At 38.7% G+C, this 17,969-nt stretch overlaps 1 protein-coding gene across 8 annotated transcripts in view; it reads right to left on the bottom strand.

The window, feature by feature from the left end:
- Positions 1–17,969, bottom strand: part of CEP350 (centrosomal protein 350) — a 67,067-nt gene that overhangs the window by 30,567 nt on the left and 18,531 nt on the right. For 7 of the 8 annotated variants that reach the window (XM_090146010.1, XM_090146014.1, XM_031595609.2 and 4 more), the window contains exons 9-27: positions 16,324–16,467; positions 14,605–15,257; positions 13,822–13,949; positions 11,640–12,679; positions 10,817–10,970; positions 10,115–10,278; positions 9,655–9,844; positions 8,210–8,430; positions 7,933–8,096; positions 7,637–7,747; positions 7,206–7,367; positions 6,253–6,389; positions 5,771–5,887; positions 5,362–5,528; positions 4,653–4,849; positions 3,952–4,136; positions 3,421–3,508; positions 2,916–3,062; positions 1,504–1,661 (exon numbers count right to left, since the gene is read on the bottom strand). In XM_090146010.1, the coding sequence (XP_090002136.1) occupies positions 1,504–1,661; positions 2,916–3,062; positions 3,421–3,508; positions 3,952–4,136; positions 4,653–4,849; positions 5,362–5,528; positions 5,771–5,887; positions 6,253–6,389; positions 7,206–7,367; positions 7,637–7,747; positions 7,933–8,096; positions 8,210–8,430; positions 9,655–9,844; positions 10,115–10,278; positions 10,817–10,970; positions 11,640–12,679; positions 13,822–13,949; positions 14,605–15,257; positions 16,324–16,467 (4,327 nt within the window). The remainder of the gene's footprint in view (positions 1–1,503; positions 1,662–2,915; positions 3,063–3,420; positions 3,509–3,951; positions 4,137–4,652; positions 4,850–5,361; positions 5,529–5,770; positions 5,888–6,252; positions 6,390–7,205; positions 7,368–7,636; positions 7,748–7,932; positions 8,097–8,209; positions 8,431–9,654; positions 9,845–10,114; positions 10,279–10,816; positions 10,971–11,639; positions 12,680–13,821; positions 13,950–14,604; positions 15,258–16,323; positions 16,468–17,969) is intronic. The other variant, XM_090146013.1, reaches the window with a different exon arrangement.

The following is a 17,969-nucleotide window of genomic DNA, read 5'->3' as shown; positions in this document are numbered from 1 at the left end:
TAACATTAGCATTAATATAATACCCAAATTCGTAAGCTGTGATTTAGTTTTGTAACACAGTATTACCATTCTAAACTTTGTATGTTGAAACTGAGGGAAAAAGAAGACAAAGAACTTGCTCTGTTTGCAGGCACACAAGTTTCCACGCAGGTTTCCAAGATCTTTCTTCTGAGCCTATTTCTGATTCCCCTCTCTTATGCAATTTGCCAACCTCAACACATACTTAGGGAAAGTTTGTTTTTTGTTGTTGAAAGTGAGGTTTTCCACACAACTTGGAATGCTAGGAGTTAAGTTTTAGAAATACAGACTTTCAGAAACTTGGATTATCATTTGTGATTTTGTCTTTTCAGTTCACTAGTTCCTCTCAGAAGAGTCTGAATAACAAAGCATCCAATTCAGGCTTGAACATGGAGACTATTTAAATAGAACGTGGATTTGTTCTTCCTCCCCCCACTACTTACACCAATCCTCTCTCACTGTTTTGATGCTTTGGGCATTTTAATCTCCAGCATACACAAACGTATGCAGATATAGGAAATGTCCTTCCCAAATGATCACAAGCAACCAGGTGCTAAGGAGCCACAGACAGCTTGTCTTTACAAAAGGCAATCTTGCTTTTTTGATATTTACTCTAACTGCTATGAGTTTGAAGAGAAAGGACATTACAAAGATCACCACAAACAAAAATGTAGTGACCTACCTTGGTTCAAAATTCAGAAAAAATGTTTAAGCAGAGACTATTATGTGGGGTTAACTGGCACAGGTCAGACTTTGAATGAGTTAGTCTCAAATAAGAACTTAGGACTTCAAACTAATGAGAACATATTGCTAACATATTTGAAATGCATAAAGCAAACAGAGTAACTCCTGCACTGAAGAGAAACAACTTATTTGATACAGAACAATTTAACAGGTGAAATCAACAGATTCAGTCTTAGACCCAGCAACTTTACATATACTTGATTATTTCTTCTGAAGACTAACAGATGTTTTCAGCTTTTTTTCCCCAACCGTGGACAATGTAAGAAAAATAAAAAGTCTTACTGTCTTCTCAGTCACACACAAGCTCCCTGACCTTCTGTGAACCAGATATGTAAAAGCAAAAAGCAGAAATACAAGATACAGGCATCACTTTGATCATTTGCCTTAACGTATTTCATTGTAAGAAGTCTGACAAGACACACTGTTAAGCTCAAGTCAAACAATTTTCCTGCCAAGTACAGATATCACAATCTCTTAAACTGATATGCTTTTACTGACTTGAATTTCTGTACTCAAGAAAAAAAACATATCCTATAAAATACTCACTTCAAAGATTAATATAGCTCTATCAATGCTTATAATCAGTTCTTTTTCAGGCTGATTCTGAAAAGACATCACTGTATATGATATCAATACCACTGTAGACTTTTTGAATAAGCGTTTTCAGTGCAGATACTGGCTGAGCCAATTTGTTTTCATTAAAATAGTAAAGCTTTGTAATAGAAAAGAAAATTTAGTTACTTCTCATCCATTCTGCTGCGCATCTTTTTAAGTTTCTGCATGATGCTACTAGTCTCACTGCTGGAGATCGATATTGGGGAAGGGCTGCGTGTTTCTGCATCAGTTGGAAGTGGGCTAGAACCATTGCTCTGCTTGATGTCATCCTCACTGTGAAGTTCCTGCAAATATATGTTTAAAAAAAAACAAACATTAAAAGCATGAAAAGTTATCCTTTTTTTAGAATTTATTTTTAAACTGTGTTAACCCATCTTACTTATCCTCAGATTACATCAAATAATACTTCAGGTTAAGTCTGTCCGCCTACATATTTTAGCTTTATTCTCCAACTTCTTTTCATTAGACATCATTTTTTGTACTCTTCTTCCCACCACAATTTAAATTCTCCCTTGACTGTAGCTAGAACAAAAAAATCCTACAAGAATACAGTTACCCAAACAGGAAACCAGTCCTCTCATTATTATTACATTTGCATTTCCAGAATTTTTTAAGGATTCAGCTGCTGATGGATTCTGATCACAGAATCATAGAACGGTTTGGGTTGGAAGGAACCTTTAAGATAAAACCTAGCTCTGAGCCCCTGCTGTAGGCAGGGATACCTCCCACAAGACCAGGTTGCTCATAGCCCCTGGTCTTGAACGCCCCAGGAAGAGGGCATCCACAACTCGTCTGGACAATCTGTTCCAGTGTTGAAGATGTGAGAAACTTTGTTTAATAACACTGAAACACAAAAACCAGCAAGCTTAGGTTTTGGAGCTTACATTTTATGTCTTTTATCGATAAACAGAATCAGATTAATAGAATCAGAGTCCAAGATGTTCAAACATGCAAAAGCTGATATTCCCAAAGTCATTACTTAAGCTAGAGAATTAGTCATTCCCACAGAGTCACAGAATTGTTTGAGTTGGAATGGCCTCTTAAAGACCATCTAGTTTAACTCCCCTGCAGTGAACAGGGACACCCACAGCTCCATCAGTGTTCAGAGCCCTGTCTAGCCTGATCTTGGTTTTCTGCAGTGATGGGGCACCACCACCTCTCTGGGTGGCCGTACCAGTGCCTCACCACCCTTATTATAATGAACTTCCTCCTTACAACCAAAATAAATCTCCCCTTTTAGTTTGAAACCATTTCCCCTTGTCCTGTCACAACAGACCCTGCAGAGGAGTCTGTCACCTTCTTTCTTGTCTACTGTCCAGTTAAAACATTTTCTAATACTTTTCCATATGCATTTCCTCAAACGATTTGAAGAATTTAAACAAATGAAATCGCTGAAATATACAAGATAAGACAATTTGAGCAGATAAATTTTCCAAGTGACAGGTGTAATCTAATAGCTTTTAAGCTAGTAGTTGAGTCAAATACCAGCAGCATATAGTCAAAGAGGGAAGACTCCAACTTCTGTACGGAACACTTACGAGCTTGTTTTCTCCTGCAGATTTCAATTTTTCCTGCAGTTTCATTGTAGTCTGACGGATTCGTTCTATTTCTGCCTGCTGTTTAAGGATTAGCTGTCTCTCCTTCCGAGCAGCCTTGTTGGCCTCTTGAAGACGCTTAATTTCTGCCTTCAGGTATAAAAGATTAAGCAAAGTAAGTTTGACAGACAGCTCTCCAACACGCTCTGAAATTCTCAGTGTCCACAATATGAGATTAAAGTTAGCAAAACTGTGATGAAGCGATTAGCTTGCAATTTTGGCACCAGAGAATCAATTAATACACTCAGGTCTCAACCCATGAGATTATTGATATAGAAGAACCTTTTAAAACATGTTAAATATGATCAAAAGGTGAATTATTGCATGGTGAGAAATAATGTTATTTTTCTATCCAAAAACCTGGCACAGAGCTATCAGTTCTTAACTTCTACAGTGTCCAAAGCATCACAGAAGTTTCTATAGGATTTTCCTAGAAAGCATCAGTTACCTTTTCCTGCTGTAGTCTCAGCAGAAGACCACGCTGCCTCTTTCGAATAGGGGGCATCTTATCATCCTCTCCCTTGTCTCGCAAATGCCTGCAAACAGATTGGAAGAGATGATGAAATAAGGAAAAAAAAACAAAATCAACAACACAAGTGCACAACAGCCTTTTACCCTTTAAAATTACTTTTTTTTCATCTGCAGAAGAATACATACATTCTTGAATTAAGACTTGTGGAGCAAGGATGGGAACTACCTTCTCTAAGAACAAATATTGGATGTTTTCCTGTTTCTGTGAAATTCTTCTATCTAACCATGATCGATTTAAACATCAAAGCACACTTACAAACTGAGTTCTGTTCTTTCCAAATGACAATAACATCTGCATAGATTACAGACATCAGAAGATTTGTTCAACCACTGATACTTAATCACAGAGGAGTGGGGTAGAAGAGAAGTACTACCAAAACAATGAAAGTAGGAGACTTTCATAAGAAAACAAGCAGTTAGCAAGAGTGTATATTCAACATTGTCTTACTTCTTTTGGTGTTCCAACCAAGCTAACTCAGCCTTTGTCTTCTCTTTCAGAGCCTTCTCCCGGAGCCGAAGTAGCGAGGACTGATGAGCTGCTCGCACTTCCTCCTCCTTCATGTACTGTCTTACCATCTCCATAGTGAATTTAGAGAAACTATCTTGCCCTCCTGAGAAAGGCATGCTTAGCTCCTGAAAGGCAGGACAAATTTAGCATGGTTTGTTAATGAAGAAATTTCAAAGCTTTTTTCAAGTACAAACTGTGGTATGCATGTGGTTAAGCATAAGAAGGGAATATGTTTTTTCCTCTCTGAGCTACTAGAAGAGCAGCTTTTTCTACCCTGGGCTGCGTGACAGTCTTGGGACGTCTCCTCATGAGAATAAGCAGCAGCATCTGCTTTTATCTCTTGGATGTGAGTAGGAGTGTTAGGAAGAATTCACCCACTGGGTTTTTATAATCTACCTCAAAACATCACTCTTCTCTAAAGCCACAGGAGAAAAGGTCGAGGCCTTGTAAGGACTGTTCCACAAAACAAAACACCTTACTTGCGTAACAGTGACATAAAGGATGTTCATACAACTCTAATGTTTTCAAATGCTCAAAGAACCAAAGCTTGTAAGCACAAGCAACACAGAAAAGCTCAACAAATTCATGAGCATAATTGAAGAATAATGGTTAATAACCTTAACTATGATCACTTGACATACCTTGATGGATGACAAAGAAGTTTTTTCTGGGGAGACTTCATCATCAGAATCATCACGATTACCGCGCTTCTTCTCCAAGTTAATTCTACGATGACTTTCAGAGGGCAGCAAAGACCGAAAAGACTTCTCTTCAATCTCATCCTCTGTCATAGACTCATCAAATTTCAGGGAATACTCAGTTGCAATGGAAGCAGAATCTGAGGGAAGCAGGTTAATGCGCAAGGATGTACCATGCAGGTCATTTTACCCTGTCTCAACTCAGTAAAACCACAAGGACAGAAAAAGACAGGGAGAGGACTCCTCTAATGCAAAAAAAGATCTTAACTTTCAGAAAAGTGACCTTGAGTTAGAGGACACTGCAATACTGTTATCTAGCTTAAAAAAAAAAACTAACAGAATTCTATATACAGGTATAAATACATTTTGAGTCTACCAAAACATTTGGTGTTCAGCCTACACATTTAGCAAGTAAACATCTGGCTAGCTACAGTTACCATAGCAAAAAGTAGATAAGACTCCATTACTGTAATGTGCAGAATTTCAAAATATTCCAATCTCGCTACGCCATCTTCTGCTTAAGAGATTATCAATTCAGCTGGGACTCAAATGTCACACATATTCCCTCACTGATTTCAGAAACCAGTTTTGAAGCAGCATCCGCCTCCCCCCCTTACCACTGTCAGGTTCATTACACACAAGTACAGCTAACCTTTTTCATCTGGCAGTGACAAAATACTATCACTAGGCAAGGAATCGTCCGCACCAGTATGAGCCTGCTCTTCAATGCTGCTAGTTATCTTTTCACGACGGGGAAGTTTTTTCTCATTCTCTTTAGAAGATGGAACAGAAGGACTCTCTTGACGACTGCTGGTACTACTGTTTCATCAAAAAATATATCTTTTAAATTAAGATACTACTTCGCGCATTTAAAAATATTTATTTTACATTACATCAGTGAATAACATCCCAGCAATGTTAAGGTTTGATACCCACTTTCTCTGTTTAAAAAGAAAACAATGGAACAACATGTCTCAAAATTACTTTGCAAGCATTTTCAAAATATAGTTCTTATTTACAGCAGGTAAACAGAAAACAGAACAAACCAAATCTTTTCTTACCTCCGATCATGAACCTTTGACCTCGAGGACTCTGAATAACTATCAAACGCTGGTGAGTAAGTCTGTTTTAAGTCACCTGACTCTTTACTTTGTGACATGGCAGCAGTCTCACATTTCCTGAAAAGAGAAAGCATTTGAGGTAAACCTACACTGTCTTAAATACTGATATAGATTCCATAAGCTTTTATCAGTTTAGTAAAAGAAGTAATACCTAAAATTTGTAAGAAAGTACTTCAAGCCTAGATAAGTTAAATCATCCCATGAAATACCTAGAGTATCTTTTCTTACTCTTTCATAAAGAGCTGTAAAAAAAATCAGTATCCCTCCTTTGGGGTACACTATAAAAAAAACAGAGTTGGAATCTAAGTTCTTCTTAAATGTTCACTTAGTATGAAATACTACAGTTTTCTTCAGAAGTACGTGAAGCAAAAACTATCAAATCTTATATCCCACCTCCCAAGTTAGGAAACATTTGACAAAACCTGTTTGTATCAGTTCGGGCTCTCAGTTGTTTCATGAACTCTGAGTGATGCTGCCGCTGGTGGTCAAACAAAGTGGTGACTGGAGCAGCTGGAGCACTGACAGTGTCTGAGATCTGGGTTCGTGCCAGCTCTGTCATCTGAGTACAACAACAAAGGAACACAATGAGCTTTTAACTATCAACATGTTTTTGAAAAAATTGTCCTTCAGTATAAATTTCCTGCTAGAATGAATGCATATAACTGTTCTGAGATGTTTGTAATTACACATATTTCAATTCTAGATTTAAGAGATGCTCTGTAAGTATATAATTTAACTTACAGGGAGCAGAATTATTAATGTGACGCTACAGACATGCATTACATCACCTATGTTGTATTCTAATCAACTTAACCTCTGATCACTAGAATGATCTCCATGCAACATGCAGAACATTTTGGACCTATTATTACAGTTAGTTTTTAAAAGCATGAAAAAAACCCAAAATATTTAATTTCCATTAGAAAATGCATCCTACTCAAAGAGTAAAAATATTATTTTCACTGCAATGGAAGCAACAGATTTAAATTCCAACACTGTACAAAATTCCATGTTTAAATCTTCTCACAAATTCCCCTGCTTTTCTAGTGGGATTTTTGTATGAAATAGATACAGATTCAATCTGATGGAGTTACAATGCTTACAGATTAGAGACGTTATGCTCACAATCACCATTCCGTCCTGCAATAACAAAATTCTGCATGGTTAGTTAATGGGAAGATCATGAGAAGCACAATAAGGGATTTAGAACTGCCAACCAACTTCTAAGTAGTGATGTTAGAACTGCTCCTTTGAAGTCCTATTATTTGGCATGTTATGAACATGAAAAAGCTGTACTGAACAGAGCGCAGCCTAGAGGCAATATCTGAAGCAACGGTGAAATTAAAATAGCTTTTTATTTCACTCAGGATCTCACCTCGCGGACCTGGTGGCCAGCATCTGTAGTGAGAAGTGCAGTTTCCACCTGCTTGGCTGCAGCCTTGCATCTGGTCTCCTGCAGCACTTCTACGGCCTCCTGCAGCACTTCTACGGCCTCCTGTCGTGACTGGACCAGATGATGCAGTGTCTCTGCATGGGCCTATGCAAAAAACACAATAGTTCAGCCCTTCAAAATCTTCTATCTATAGTAAGTACGACAGTATAGTACTGTCTACAGTGTAATATAGCATTTCTATAAGCCTGGGACAAAAGTTTGAAATTGACACCACAAGATTTTTGTTTGTTTGTTTTTCCCCCAATTATCTTAAGCCCCTTCACCAAAGCTTCCAATTAAGAGCATTCATAGGCACAGATTTTCTTAGAACACTTCACTCTTACACACTCCACATTTTTTAAGAGCAGCATTACCTGAGCTGCCTTCTGCCTTGCCTCTTCCAGCTGTCTCTTATTTTTTAAAGCTTCCTGTTCAGCCTTGATTTTCAAAAGAGTTATGTCCCGTTCATGACGCTGCTGTTGTGCCTATAGATCAGAAAAACATGCTTTAAGCACAGAGGATAAATGCAAGAGCTTAGTTGCCCCCGCCACTTGCTGCAACTACTTTTGAAAGACAAAAGCATGATTCGTCCTATTTTATTTTTCTTTAATCTTACAAGAAAATTAATCAAATTAGAAATACTGAGACAAGGAAGTATTTTCCCCACTACCTTTAGAATCTGAGCCAAAGAAACGCTCTCCTGCTGGGCCAGTGATATGCCTCGTACTCGTTCCACATCTGAAAGCTGTCGCACAGTCTCTTCAATGGCAGTAAGGTAATTCAATTCTGCTGACAAACGCTGCTGAAGAGCAGCAGGGGAGAATCGCATAGATCCTGAAGGACAGGATTTAACTGTCAGACTCCGCTGAACTTCAGTGCCCCACATCATAAAATAATGATAAAAAATAGGACAGCTCTTGAATTTGTACATCTTTAAGAGAACTCACCACTCGTCGAGGCTACTCCTGCTGCAGGTCTGCTAGCTCCCAGACTCAAGTCAGAGAAGGCTAGGTTAGGCTTCTGCCCTGATGCCGCGCTTCCAGAAAAGCCAGAAGGTGACTTGGCTCTCTCTGCTGTATTGACTACAGAATCAAACTGCATAATTTTTTGGGAGCCTGGAGACGGGGAAGAAGTTGGCGTCTTCTGAGATCTTCCCTTGTCTGAGAAACTGACAGAGAAAACAAGAAAGAAAGGCATCCGTATTGTCTTAATTCCAGTCATTTGATAAGACAACAAAAGAAGCAGCAACTCAGCTCTTTCATTTATACAGACTGAACAGATCTATGTAGGGGTCTATTCTTTTACAGTTTGCACAGGCCCAGTCTATCTGTATGAAATGGCTTCATGAAATGGGTTATGTACCTACATTCCAATTTAGAGCCAAGTTCCTACAGCACAGTATTTTCTCACAAGCACTCAGCATACAGCAAAAATCAAGTAACTCAGTATCTACATATTCTGATCCAATTATAACAAAATCTGCGATGATCATTAAAACAAGGGCAAGAAAAAAACATACAGAAAAAGATGCAGACACTTCTTAAATATATTATCCCTATTTATGATGCCAAGAAGGACCAAATGCAGATGCTTGAATCCCTTAGGAAGAGGTTCAGCTGTGCATGCTTGGCACATCTTAAGAGGACAGAGGACCTTTCAAACCAAATACTAAGTATAAGTGAAAGCCATTAGTGTAAGTTAATACCTCAGAGCCATTCCACAAGCATACAGTGAGCGTAAAACCATTATTTGTTGCTTTTTAGAAAAACGTGCAGTGAAAATTACACTGAGTGTATTTCATAACTGTTTTCATTGCACAATTAGCCAATAAGCTGCATTCATAGCCAGCCAAACAGGAAATTTTTTTTTTTTCCTTACTTTATACTCTTTCCTGAGGTGCTGTTCACTCATTAAAAGCATCACCCCATAGAGCTGGGTAGACTTATGAGTATTATTAAGCATACACACGTCTAGCCAAAAACATCTGTTTCATACAATTAAGAGCAAGATAACTATAGAGATTGACAACCTACTTTTTTCCGCTCTTCATTACAGAGCGTTTGTTGGAAAGGAAAATAAAATCATATTTCAATGCTTAAGGTACTAAAAGAGCCACAATGCTTATGCTGGTCAATTTTTCTTATAAAAACAGGAGCATCTGAGGGGTGCAGGGGAATGTAGAAATCCATTTGCCATTTTCACTTACAACGGCTATCAACTTTGGCCTTCCATAATTTTTAAAATACAGGAAAAGATTACTGCATCTCACTAACATTTGTACACTTATATTACTTTCCATTTACATATCTAGAAACATAATCATTTTTGATAGCCTGCCACAACACAAGCCATGCTACTTATATTTGCATACAATCTTGTAAGTTCACATTACCTCAACATGGAGTGTCCAGACAAATTTTCTATTGTGTTGTCAGTATCTGTGTTCTGCTCATAGTCTTTATTAGAAAGTCTGCTACTTGATATGGACTTCTTTGCTTGTTGGGATCCCCACTCTAATTCAGACTGAATTTTATCTTCTCCCACAGGAATGTGGTGAGAACTTCCGTTGAAAGACTCCAACCCTAAGAATGAACAATGCTGTCAGACAGTTTAGGAAGGGGACAATTCTTCACTATTTTTATAATTTCTCTGCCTATCTAGTTCTGGACAGCTGCATTTTAACATCAGAGAAAAATAAGAGTCAAGAAAATTTAGCAAAGAACCACTAGAGAAAAACATCCTATCAATGTGAGATTATTGTCACTGGATACACAGAAAGACTGCAGCTTTCATAACAAGAAAATCCTAGAACTTTCTTCAAAAAAATACAAGCAGTCAAGTGCTGCACTTACGTTCTTTTTTCCCTCTCTTTTTAGATGAAGTAGATGAGTGAGAAGATGCTGCAGATCTGGGTCCAGATGAATGCTGAGATGCAAGTTCGACAGATCGAGATTCACGGGGAGACTTTCCACTAGGAAGTTCTTCCTGAATGCTTGAATTACTGCTGCTTGCAACACTAAAAAGGAACAGACTGACAGTGATTAACTGTGAACTTTCAAGTCCTTTGTTACATTGTGTACAAGAAGTTTGCAAGAAAGGACTACCCACCGGACAGCTCATCTTGAAAAACACCAATTCTGAAATTAAAAACTTACAGCTAAGACATTAGACAGTCCTAATTTGAAGTAGTGGAAGCATTATAACACTTTCAAATCTTATTTCTTTCCTAACTTTTACAAGCACTAACCAATAAAGCATTCTAACACCTACACAAGAGCATTCACCCAGCTACAAAGGGTAAGCTACCTGCCAGAACAAGGCAGAACAAAAATCAGGCAAAGATTGGGAATATTCCACTCCAACCTTTGCACTGAAAGTCATGTTGCTTGCCACATTAACTCCAAGATCATAAAGAACTATCCGACCACTTTCAGTAGGACTATAGTAAGCATACCAGGAAAGATGTGCAGTGTATTATAAAACAAAATTTGCATCAACCGCATTCTCTCAAATGCTGCATTTTGATTTCTACAGGAGGTCAAACACACCCTTACCTGAGGTCACGTGCAATCTTTCTGTCTGTTAAAGTGCTGCTTCCTGGTGAGTAGGCAAAGTCATCTTCATAAGAAACAACGCTCTCTGAAGGGCTCAGGGCAGGGAGTAAAGGGCGCAGAAGGGAAGATCCTCCATTTGATCTTTCATCAAACACTGGAGATAAAAATAATTTTGAATACAATGTGGATCAAGTCAGTAAATAAAGCTGCAGAGGTCAAAAAGCTCCTAACCACACTGAGCTCAAAATGTTTCCTTTTGAATACAAGAAGCATTAGGAGAACAACAGTACAGGTATCTCACAGCAGTTTTAACATAAAACAAGCTCTTTCCACAAATTACTGAATACCTCATTAGCAAACTCCAGCCAAAACACCTTTGAAGAACATACTCCTTGACAGTCATCAGCAGAAAGTTTCATTGTGGTCATGTTTAATGTTAAGGGCTGTTTAAACAATAATAAAGGAAAAAAAAAAAAAAACAAGATAGAAAAAGATAAAAACAAACTTCTCAAAAAAGGCTCCTCCTCAAAAACGAAGATCCGAATGAAAAGAAAAGAGGATTAACACACCAATAACCTTCCCTCAAAAGTGGGGATGATTTTTTTCCTTACGTGATTAGGCTGTGGGGGAAAAAGAAGGGAGGAAATGGAGGGGATCATTTAGCCTTCAAAAGTTAAACATTACACAGATTAATGTTTGATATATCTCAAAGCAATACATCTTAACGCACACTCCTCATTTGTGAATTATCAAATGAAAGGAATCATAAAATTGAGAAGTTTTTTAAAAGACCTCCGAGTAACCTTTCCATTTTTCTCCTTACCCTTGCCATGGAGGTGGTAACTTTTTGCAAAGATGTTGATGACACTGTGTGGGCTTCCCTTGGCTAGCTCTTCCCACGACCCCTTGCTGTGAGCGCCGCTTGTCTGAGATTGAAGTGGCAGATACTTCTCAGCTTCTTTCTGAAACTCTTTTATGGGCTCAGAAGCATTCCTCTCCCGAACACAGAAATCCCTCTCTTTCAATGTCTCCAGAATCTTCAGTGGAAGCTGTTTGTGCTGGCCTCCCTCCTCTTCAGAGAGGCTTCCGTCACTCAGGAAAGGCCCTTCGCTGATGGAGTCAATGCTGGACTCTTGAGAAATTACAGCTTTGCTCTGACCGTACGCCTGGCTTTCACGTCCCAGGGAGTCAGTCAGTCTCTTAGACAAATGTCCAGTGGGGGACCTCATTCCAAGGCTGACTGTAGCAGTATGAGGCCTGATTGTCTCAGGAAGCTCTTTAAATTCACTAAGGTTGCCTACTCCAGGGAGGTTGTCTTCAAAGGCCGTATGAGACACACAGGTACCCAGCATCTTTTGAATTCTGGCTGAAAAAGCATCTTCATTTTCCTCCCTCACAGGAGGACTCACAGCCTTTGCCCACCGTCTGTCATCCTGGTTTTCCTGCACAAATTCATGGTCCAATTTCCAAATGGTACCATAATTGAGACCAGCCTCAGCCAACTTCTTGGCTTCATTTTCAATTCTGCTAGAAAGGGAAGCAGCTGTAGCTTTTAAAGCTTCAATCCGATCTAATTTACTCTTATATTGGTTAGTAGAGGGTTTTCCTAAAAGATTTTGCTGTGCAGCAGTTGAATTCATGTACGGCTTAGCGATGAGGGTCAGGAAACCCATGGGTGCAGCATGGCTCTTCCTGCCTGCTAACGCTGCATCACACTCCTTTGACAAAAGTCCCATCTGCTCCAGACTGCGAGGCTGTGAGCAAGGGCCTCCACTTAAGTCCATGAGAGTCTGTGGATGAGAGAGCTGGACTCTTGGGCTCAACCGGTCTGGTTGTACCCATGAATGTTCCACGAAGTCACTTCTGAAACAAAAAGTCAACATTTAAGTTAATGACTAATAAGTATCATTATTTTAGATGAAAGTCTCATTGACACAAGTTTGCTTTCTGGAAATGAATACTTCCTGGGAGAGTTAGAGGGGCAGACAATGGCCAGTAAACAGTTACAGAACGTTATTAAAAATAGAGCCCCTCCCAAATTTTAGATGTTGTTTATGCTGCAATTTGCATTGTAGACCTATAAAGAGCTGAATGTTTTCATAATCAGCAGCAACCATTTTCTGAAAGTTTCCCAACTTCATAAGGGAGGAAACACTTCCTTTGTCCCCCTGTTTTACATGGCATTTCTTAGCACCGTTCTTCCCCATTCAGTTGTACTCAGACCACGCTTCGCTAGAACTGTCACACCACCACTCAGGTGGTGCCATGAGAAAAAGAAAGAAAGAAAGGCCTCCTTATATTTACAAAGTGTGGATTTGACCAATGGAAAGTAAACATAATGAAGGAGATTTATATTTAAGCCACAGATATTGATTGTGTGATTAAAAATGAGACATGCACAACTAGGCAATTAAGGATAAGCAAGAAACGTATTGGTTTTTAGCTTCTTACTTTTAAGAGTGTGGTTAAGCACATTAACTTCTGCTAAGAAAAACTCAGATCAGACATGAAAAAAATGAGAAGTGGAGAAAAGGGCATGAAAGGAAATAGGGAAAGGCTAGTTCCAAGCTGAAATGGAGGCTTTTGGTACTTTAGACACAGTTTTCTTTTAAAAAGAAAAAACACGACAATAGATGAAATGGAAACACTGAACAAATCAGATGAATATGTGCGTTGTTTTTCTCATAAGATCATCTCTTCTTGCCTGCTGGTAATAGCTAGTGGAGAAAACATTGCCTCCTAGTTTGAAATTCACATCCTTTGATGTCAGCAAAAGATTAACAAGATCCACCAATCATTCGTTATAGACTCAATAAATGCTAATAGCCAACATTTTCATATGCTTTTCTGCATCATCTGCCTCCTTACTTTGAGAAAACGTTGTAATTGCCAGAAAGACAATTACTCTCCACAGGGCATGAACATAAAGGAACAGTCTATTTTCATCACCCTGAGAAGAACACCAGAGTACCCTCCTCTCTCTCAGAAGGCCTACAATGGCTCACCTCAGTAGTGGCTGCTGCTGCTGCGGTTCTGACAGTGACATGTCACTACTTGAAGATGCACTAGGAGGACGCTCTTGAGCCTTGTTTTCTTTGTCAGATTCTCCAGATGGCTGATAACCAGGTCTGGGCTAGAAATGAAAATAACCAGAAAAATGTATTTTCAGAAGTCTGTAGGAATTTAGAAGCTTTTGTCTTATTAAAACTGAAAAAGATTTGACTTTCTCAGTGCAATATCACATCTTTCCTACCGTGCAAAGATTTAAAAATACAGGACATACATGCTTTTGTCTCAGCAGAATGTAATGGGAAAAGAACTTCGCTCATATACTGAACTTGTTCAACTGAACACAAATTCATATTAGTCTTTTACTACTGATCTTTTCATGGTCAGTTTCTGATTAGCAGACTTTTAATTTAACTCATTACTGATTTAAGTTTGTCCACTGACTGAGAACAACTTCAGACAAAGCCTTTCAATTCACCATTCGACTGATGTTTACAGTTTTCTTAGCAGTCAACTATTATAGTTGATCTTAGTAAATATTCTGAACTTTCCTTCTATTATAATAGAAAGATGATTTCCATTCACCTTGCTACAAAGAGAAGCTACCATCAGCAGCAAGTTAGTTCTGAATCAAAAGCACTGTTGTGCTTAAAAAACACTGTTTTCTATGCATGCTTTCGGATAGCTCTTAGATCAGGACAATTCATGACCTTCCTAGATATATGACCTCCTATTCCTGCAAACAACTGCAGCACTTTAAGTTAGTGAATCAGCTATACCTGTGTTTCCTGCGCTGTAGGCTGCTGAGAGGGCTCTTTTAAAAATGTATGTTCCAACAATAGTTCAGAGTAAGTTTCTTGTAACCGTTTAGCTGCCAGAGGTTCAGGAGGAGGCACGCTCTTGACTTTTTTAAAAGCCTCCTTTTGCTTTCTATAGAGTTCTTGGAGTCTTTTGTTCTTCTGCTCCATTGCCTCTTTTTGGGCTTTCTTCTCTTCATTCTGTTTTTTCTTCCTCTCCTCTTGCTGCCTGATGATGTACCGACGAACCTCATCCGTATCATAGTGACGTTTCTTAGAGATCACTTGAGGCTCCTCACTGGCAGCTACCTTGTCTGGTTTCCTTTTGGTCGGACTGTGGCTCCTGGTATTTTGAGTAGGCAAAACAGACTTCGGATTCTGCTTTTCCACATTTTTTTCCTGCTTTGTAAGCACGGAATCCAACTGCAAGTCATCAAGAATTCCACGTATCTCCAAGGGCAGGAAGTCCTTATTTACAGAGGCATGATCATCTTGGTTATCACCTGGAAGAGCAGATTCCAGTTTCTTCAGATTATTCTCAGATCGTACTTTACTCCTCGACCGCTCAGAACTTCTTGAAGAGGCTTTCTGTGTGACAACCCGTCTAGAGTCTGAACCCGTCCTTCCAATACGACCTGTTAAAAAATAACTCGTCAGATATTGCAGGTAAAAATCAAACTTGGTAATTACACACTCTAACTGAAGCAGCAGGGAAAGCGAGGAGGAGGGAGGTGATAAAAGATTGTGGAAAGTGATGCAATCATCATGGAAATGGCAATACTTAAAATAACAGAGAGGATTTTATTAGAGTCTTATCCCTTCCCTGCACATGAAGATTTCTCTGCACATCTTTTGACAGTCTTTAACATTTTTCCCCGTTTAACTGAACTGGTACAATCAGTATACCTTCCTCTTTTTCTAATGACCATGAAGCACGTACAACCAAACAATTCCACTGATTTTAATGCAGTATTTTGGGAAAATTTTCTTTGCCTTACAGCAAAACATCTGCTTACTCACCTCAACTGCAATTCTCCAGTGTGATGTTACCTACGCAGATCTCACTGTAAATTTGCTTATGTTTCAGATATTCAGTGTCACAGCCTGAATTCAGCAGCCTCTGCTTACACTGAGCTCACACCCTTTATATTCTTACAGCCTCACCACCTCAGAGGCATAACCAGCACAACAGTTACCACCTTCTCTTAGTTAACCTGTCTGACATTTCGACAAATTCTGAAAAGGGTTGGTTGAATTAAAAATGAAGAATTACAATGCCCGCAGAGGATATTATATTCTACCTGTAAGAGCTAAAATTACTGTAGAAAGATAAATGCCCAAACATAGCTTACAAATTATATGCAGCACACCTAGAAAGTCAATCTGGCCACAGACGATTTCCAGCCATTCCTTTCCTCAGTAGCCTTAACAGGCAAAGACAGAATACAAGTGATCAGATTTTGTTGTTGAAACCCTTTTCCCCTCTTTTCCAGAGCTCCTTTGCACTTTCACAGCATAGGAAGTGAGGTGATGCACCCCAACTACGGAAGTGAATTAAATTCTCCCTGTGGCTGCCTCCAAGTTATTTTATTAAGAAACTGACTACACTACATCTCGGGCATCTAACTTAATCCAGCAGACATGCAAAGTTCTATAATAAATTAAAAACAATGAAAGAAAGTACAGTGATAAAGAATTTACCAGGCTTGGCAGTTCGCTCTCGCCCCGTTCTGTCACTAGATACAGCTCTTCTGTCGTGTTCTACTTTGGGAGCTGGACCCAGTAGCTTTTTGACTAGCTTCTGTCCCTCCCGCCAGGAGGATGCACTTATTACATAGTTTCCACCTGCACAATAAATAACAAATAAAAGTCAAGCACCAGATGAATTTTCTGATGCATTAAAAAGAAGTGTTTCTTGCAACTTTCAATCATTGCTCTACCCTTTAATTTTACATAAGGGGCACAGCTGCAGTTACACACTCATAAAAGCGATGTACCACTAAGACACTCAACAGCTGAATCACATAACTGTCAGTGCTTCATGCCTACACATAACATGGAGCAGAACATTAGAGCCCTATGAAACTAGGTTAAAAAAAAAAAAAAGGTTACACGTGCCTAAAACTTAAAGGCAAACAATAGATAGAAGATGTAAAATGTTTCAATAAGAAGAGCAGAAAAAAAATGAAACAGAAACGCTAAGAAAGGCTCGTGTTTTTTTTAACGTGAAGATGAATGGTTTCCTGGAAAGAACTTCAAACAGAGCTGAGGTAGGTGTCTTGTTAAGAGATAAAATAATAATGAGCAGCAGTTGTCTTGCAAATTCACTGTCCTCTAGTTGACATTTCTGTACCATGACTGAAAAAAGAAAAAAAGCCATTACCCTCCAAGCTCACAGTTAATTCACATACAGACTGAGTTTATGCCATCTGCAAAGCAATCATAATGGCATGAGTATTATTTTATCATCCTACACATAATTAAATTATAAAAAACTGGTGCTGGAATATCTCTACCTAATATTAATTAGATTAAAATGCTAGGTTTAGTCAACTCATCCTTCTTATTACTGACTTAAAACATCATTAATCATTTTTAAATGGTCTTAAAGCCTTTTTTTGCAATTCCAGTCCTCTGCCTCTCTTTTCTTCATACACTCTATGCTTAGGAGAAAAAAAAGCAGCAAATCTATTCAGTAAGAAGTCTATAACCCACTGTTCATTTATTAACACCCCTCCTTGCTTGTACTGTAAACTGTCCAAGTATTTTACAAATCTGTCAGCTGAAACATGTCACCACAATCCTCTTTTACAGATTCATCAGCCAAAGGGGTTCTCCTGCCTGACTTGCTGTTCTCAATTACTTCTGTGTGCATTTAAAAAGGCAGTGTAAAGTCTCATCTTCCATTTCAAGTCAGCTGTTAGAACTAAAACAAGCGAATGGAACAGAACATGAGCTATGGCTATTTATAGCCTTGGCTATGTTAAGCAATTTCTTACTATGACTGGAGGAGGCTGGATCACCACAGCTATGCCACTTAGATCTGTCTCTTCCACGGATTTGAGAACATAATTCTACCCATTTTTACTCCATTACAGAGGATATTCGATGCCATTAAAACTCAAAGCAACCTGTACTCCTCCCTCATTTGGGACTGATACGAATTTAAGTTAGCTTAGAATGTTTCTTTAAGTATGAATCGACCAACATAGGAAGCAGAAAATCCATGCTTAATGCTTTTAAGTATTAGCAGTCACCATCACAGCAAAATATTTGCATTTACATGCAGAAATGCAAATTCATTCTCAAAAACCCTCTATAATAGTTTATTTTTTTTTCCAATTATT

This window comes from Phasianus colchicus, chromosome 9 (assembly GCF_987193195.1).
Source record: "Phasianus colchicus chromosome 9, bPhaCol1.hap1.1, whole genome shotgun sequence".
Taxonomy (NCBI): Eukaryota; Metazoa; Chordata; class Aves; order Galliformes; family Phasianidae; genus Phasianus; species Phasianus colchicus.
This window is presented reverse-complemented; position numbering and strand designations above follow the sequence as displayed.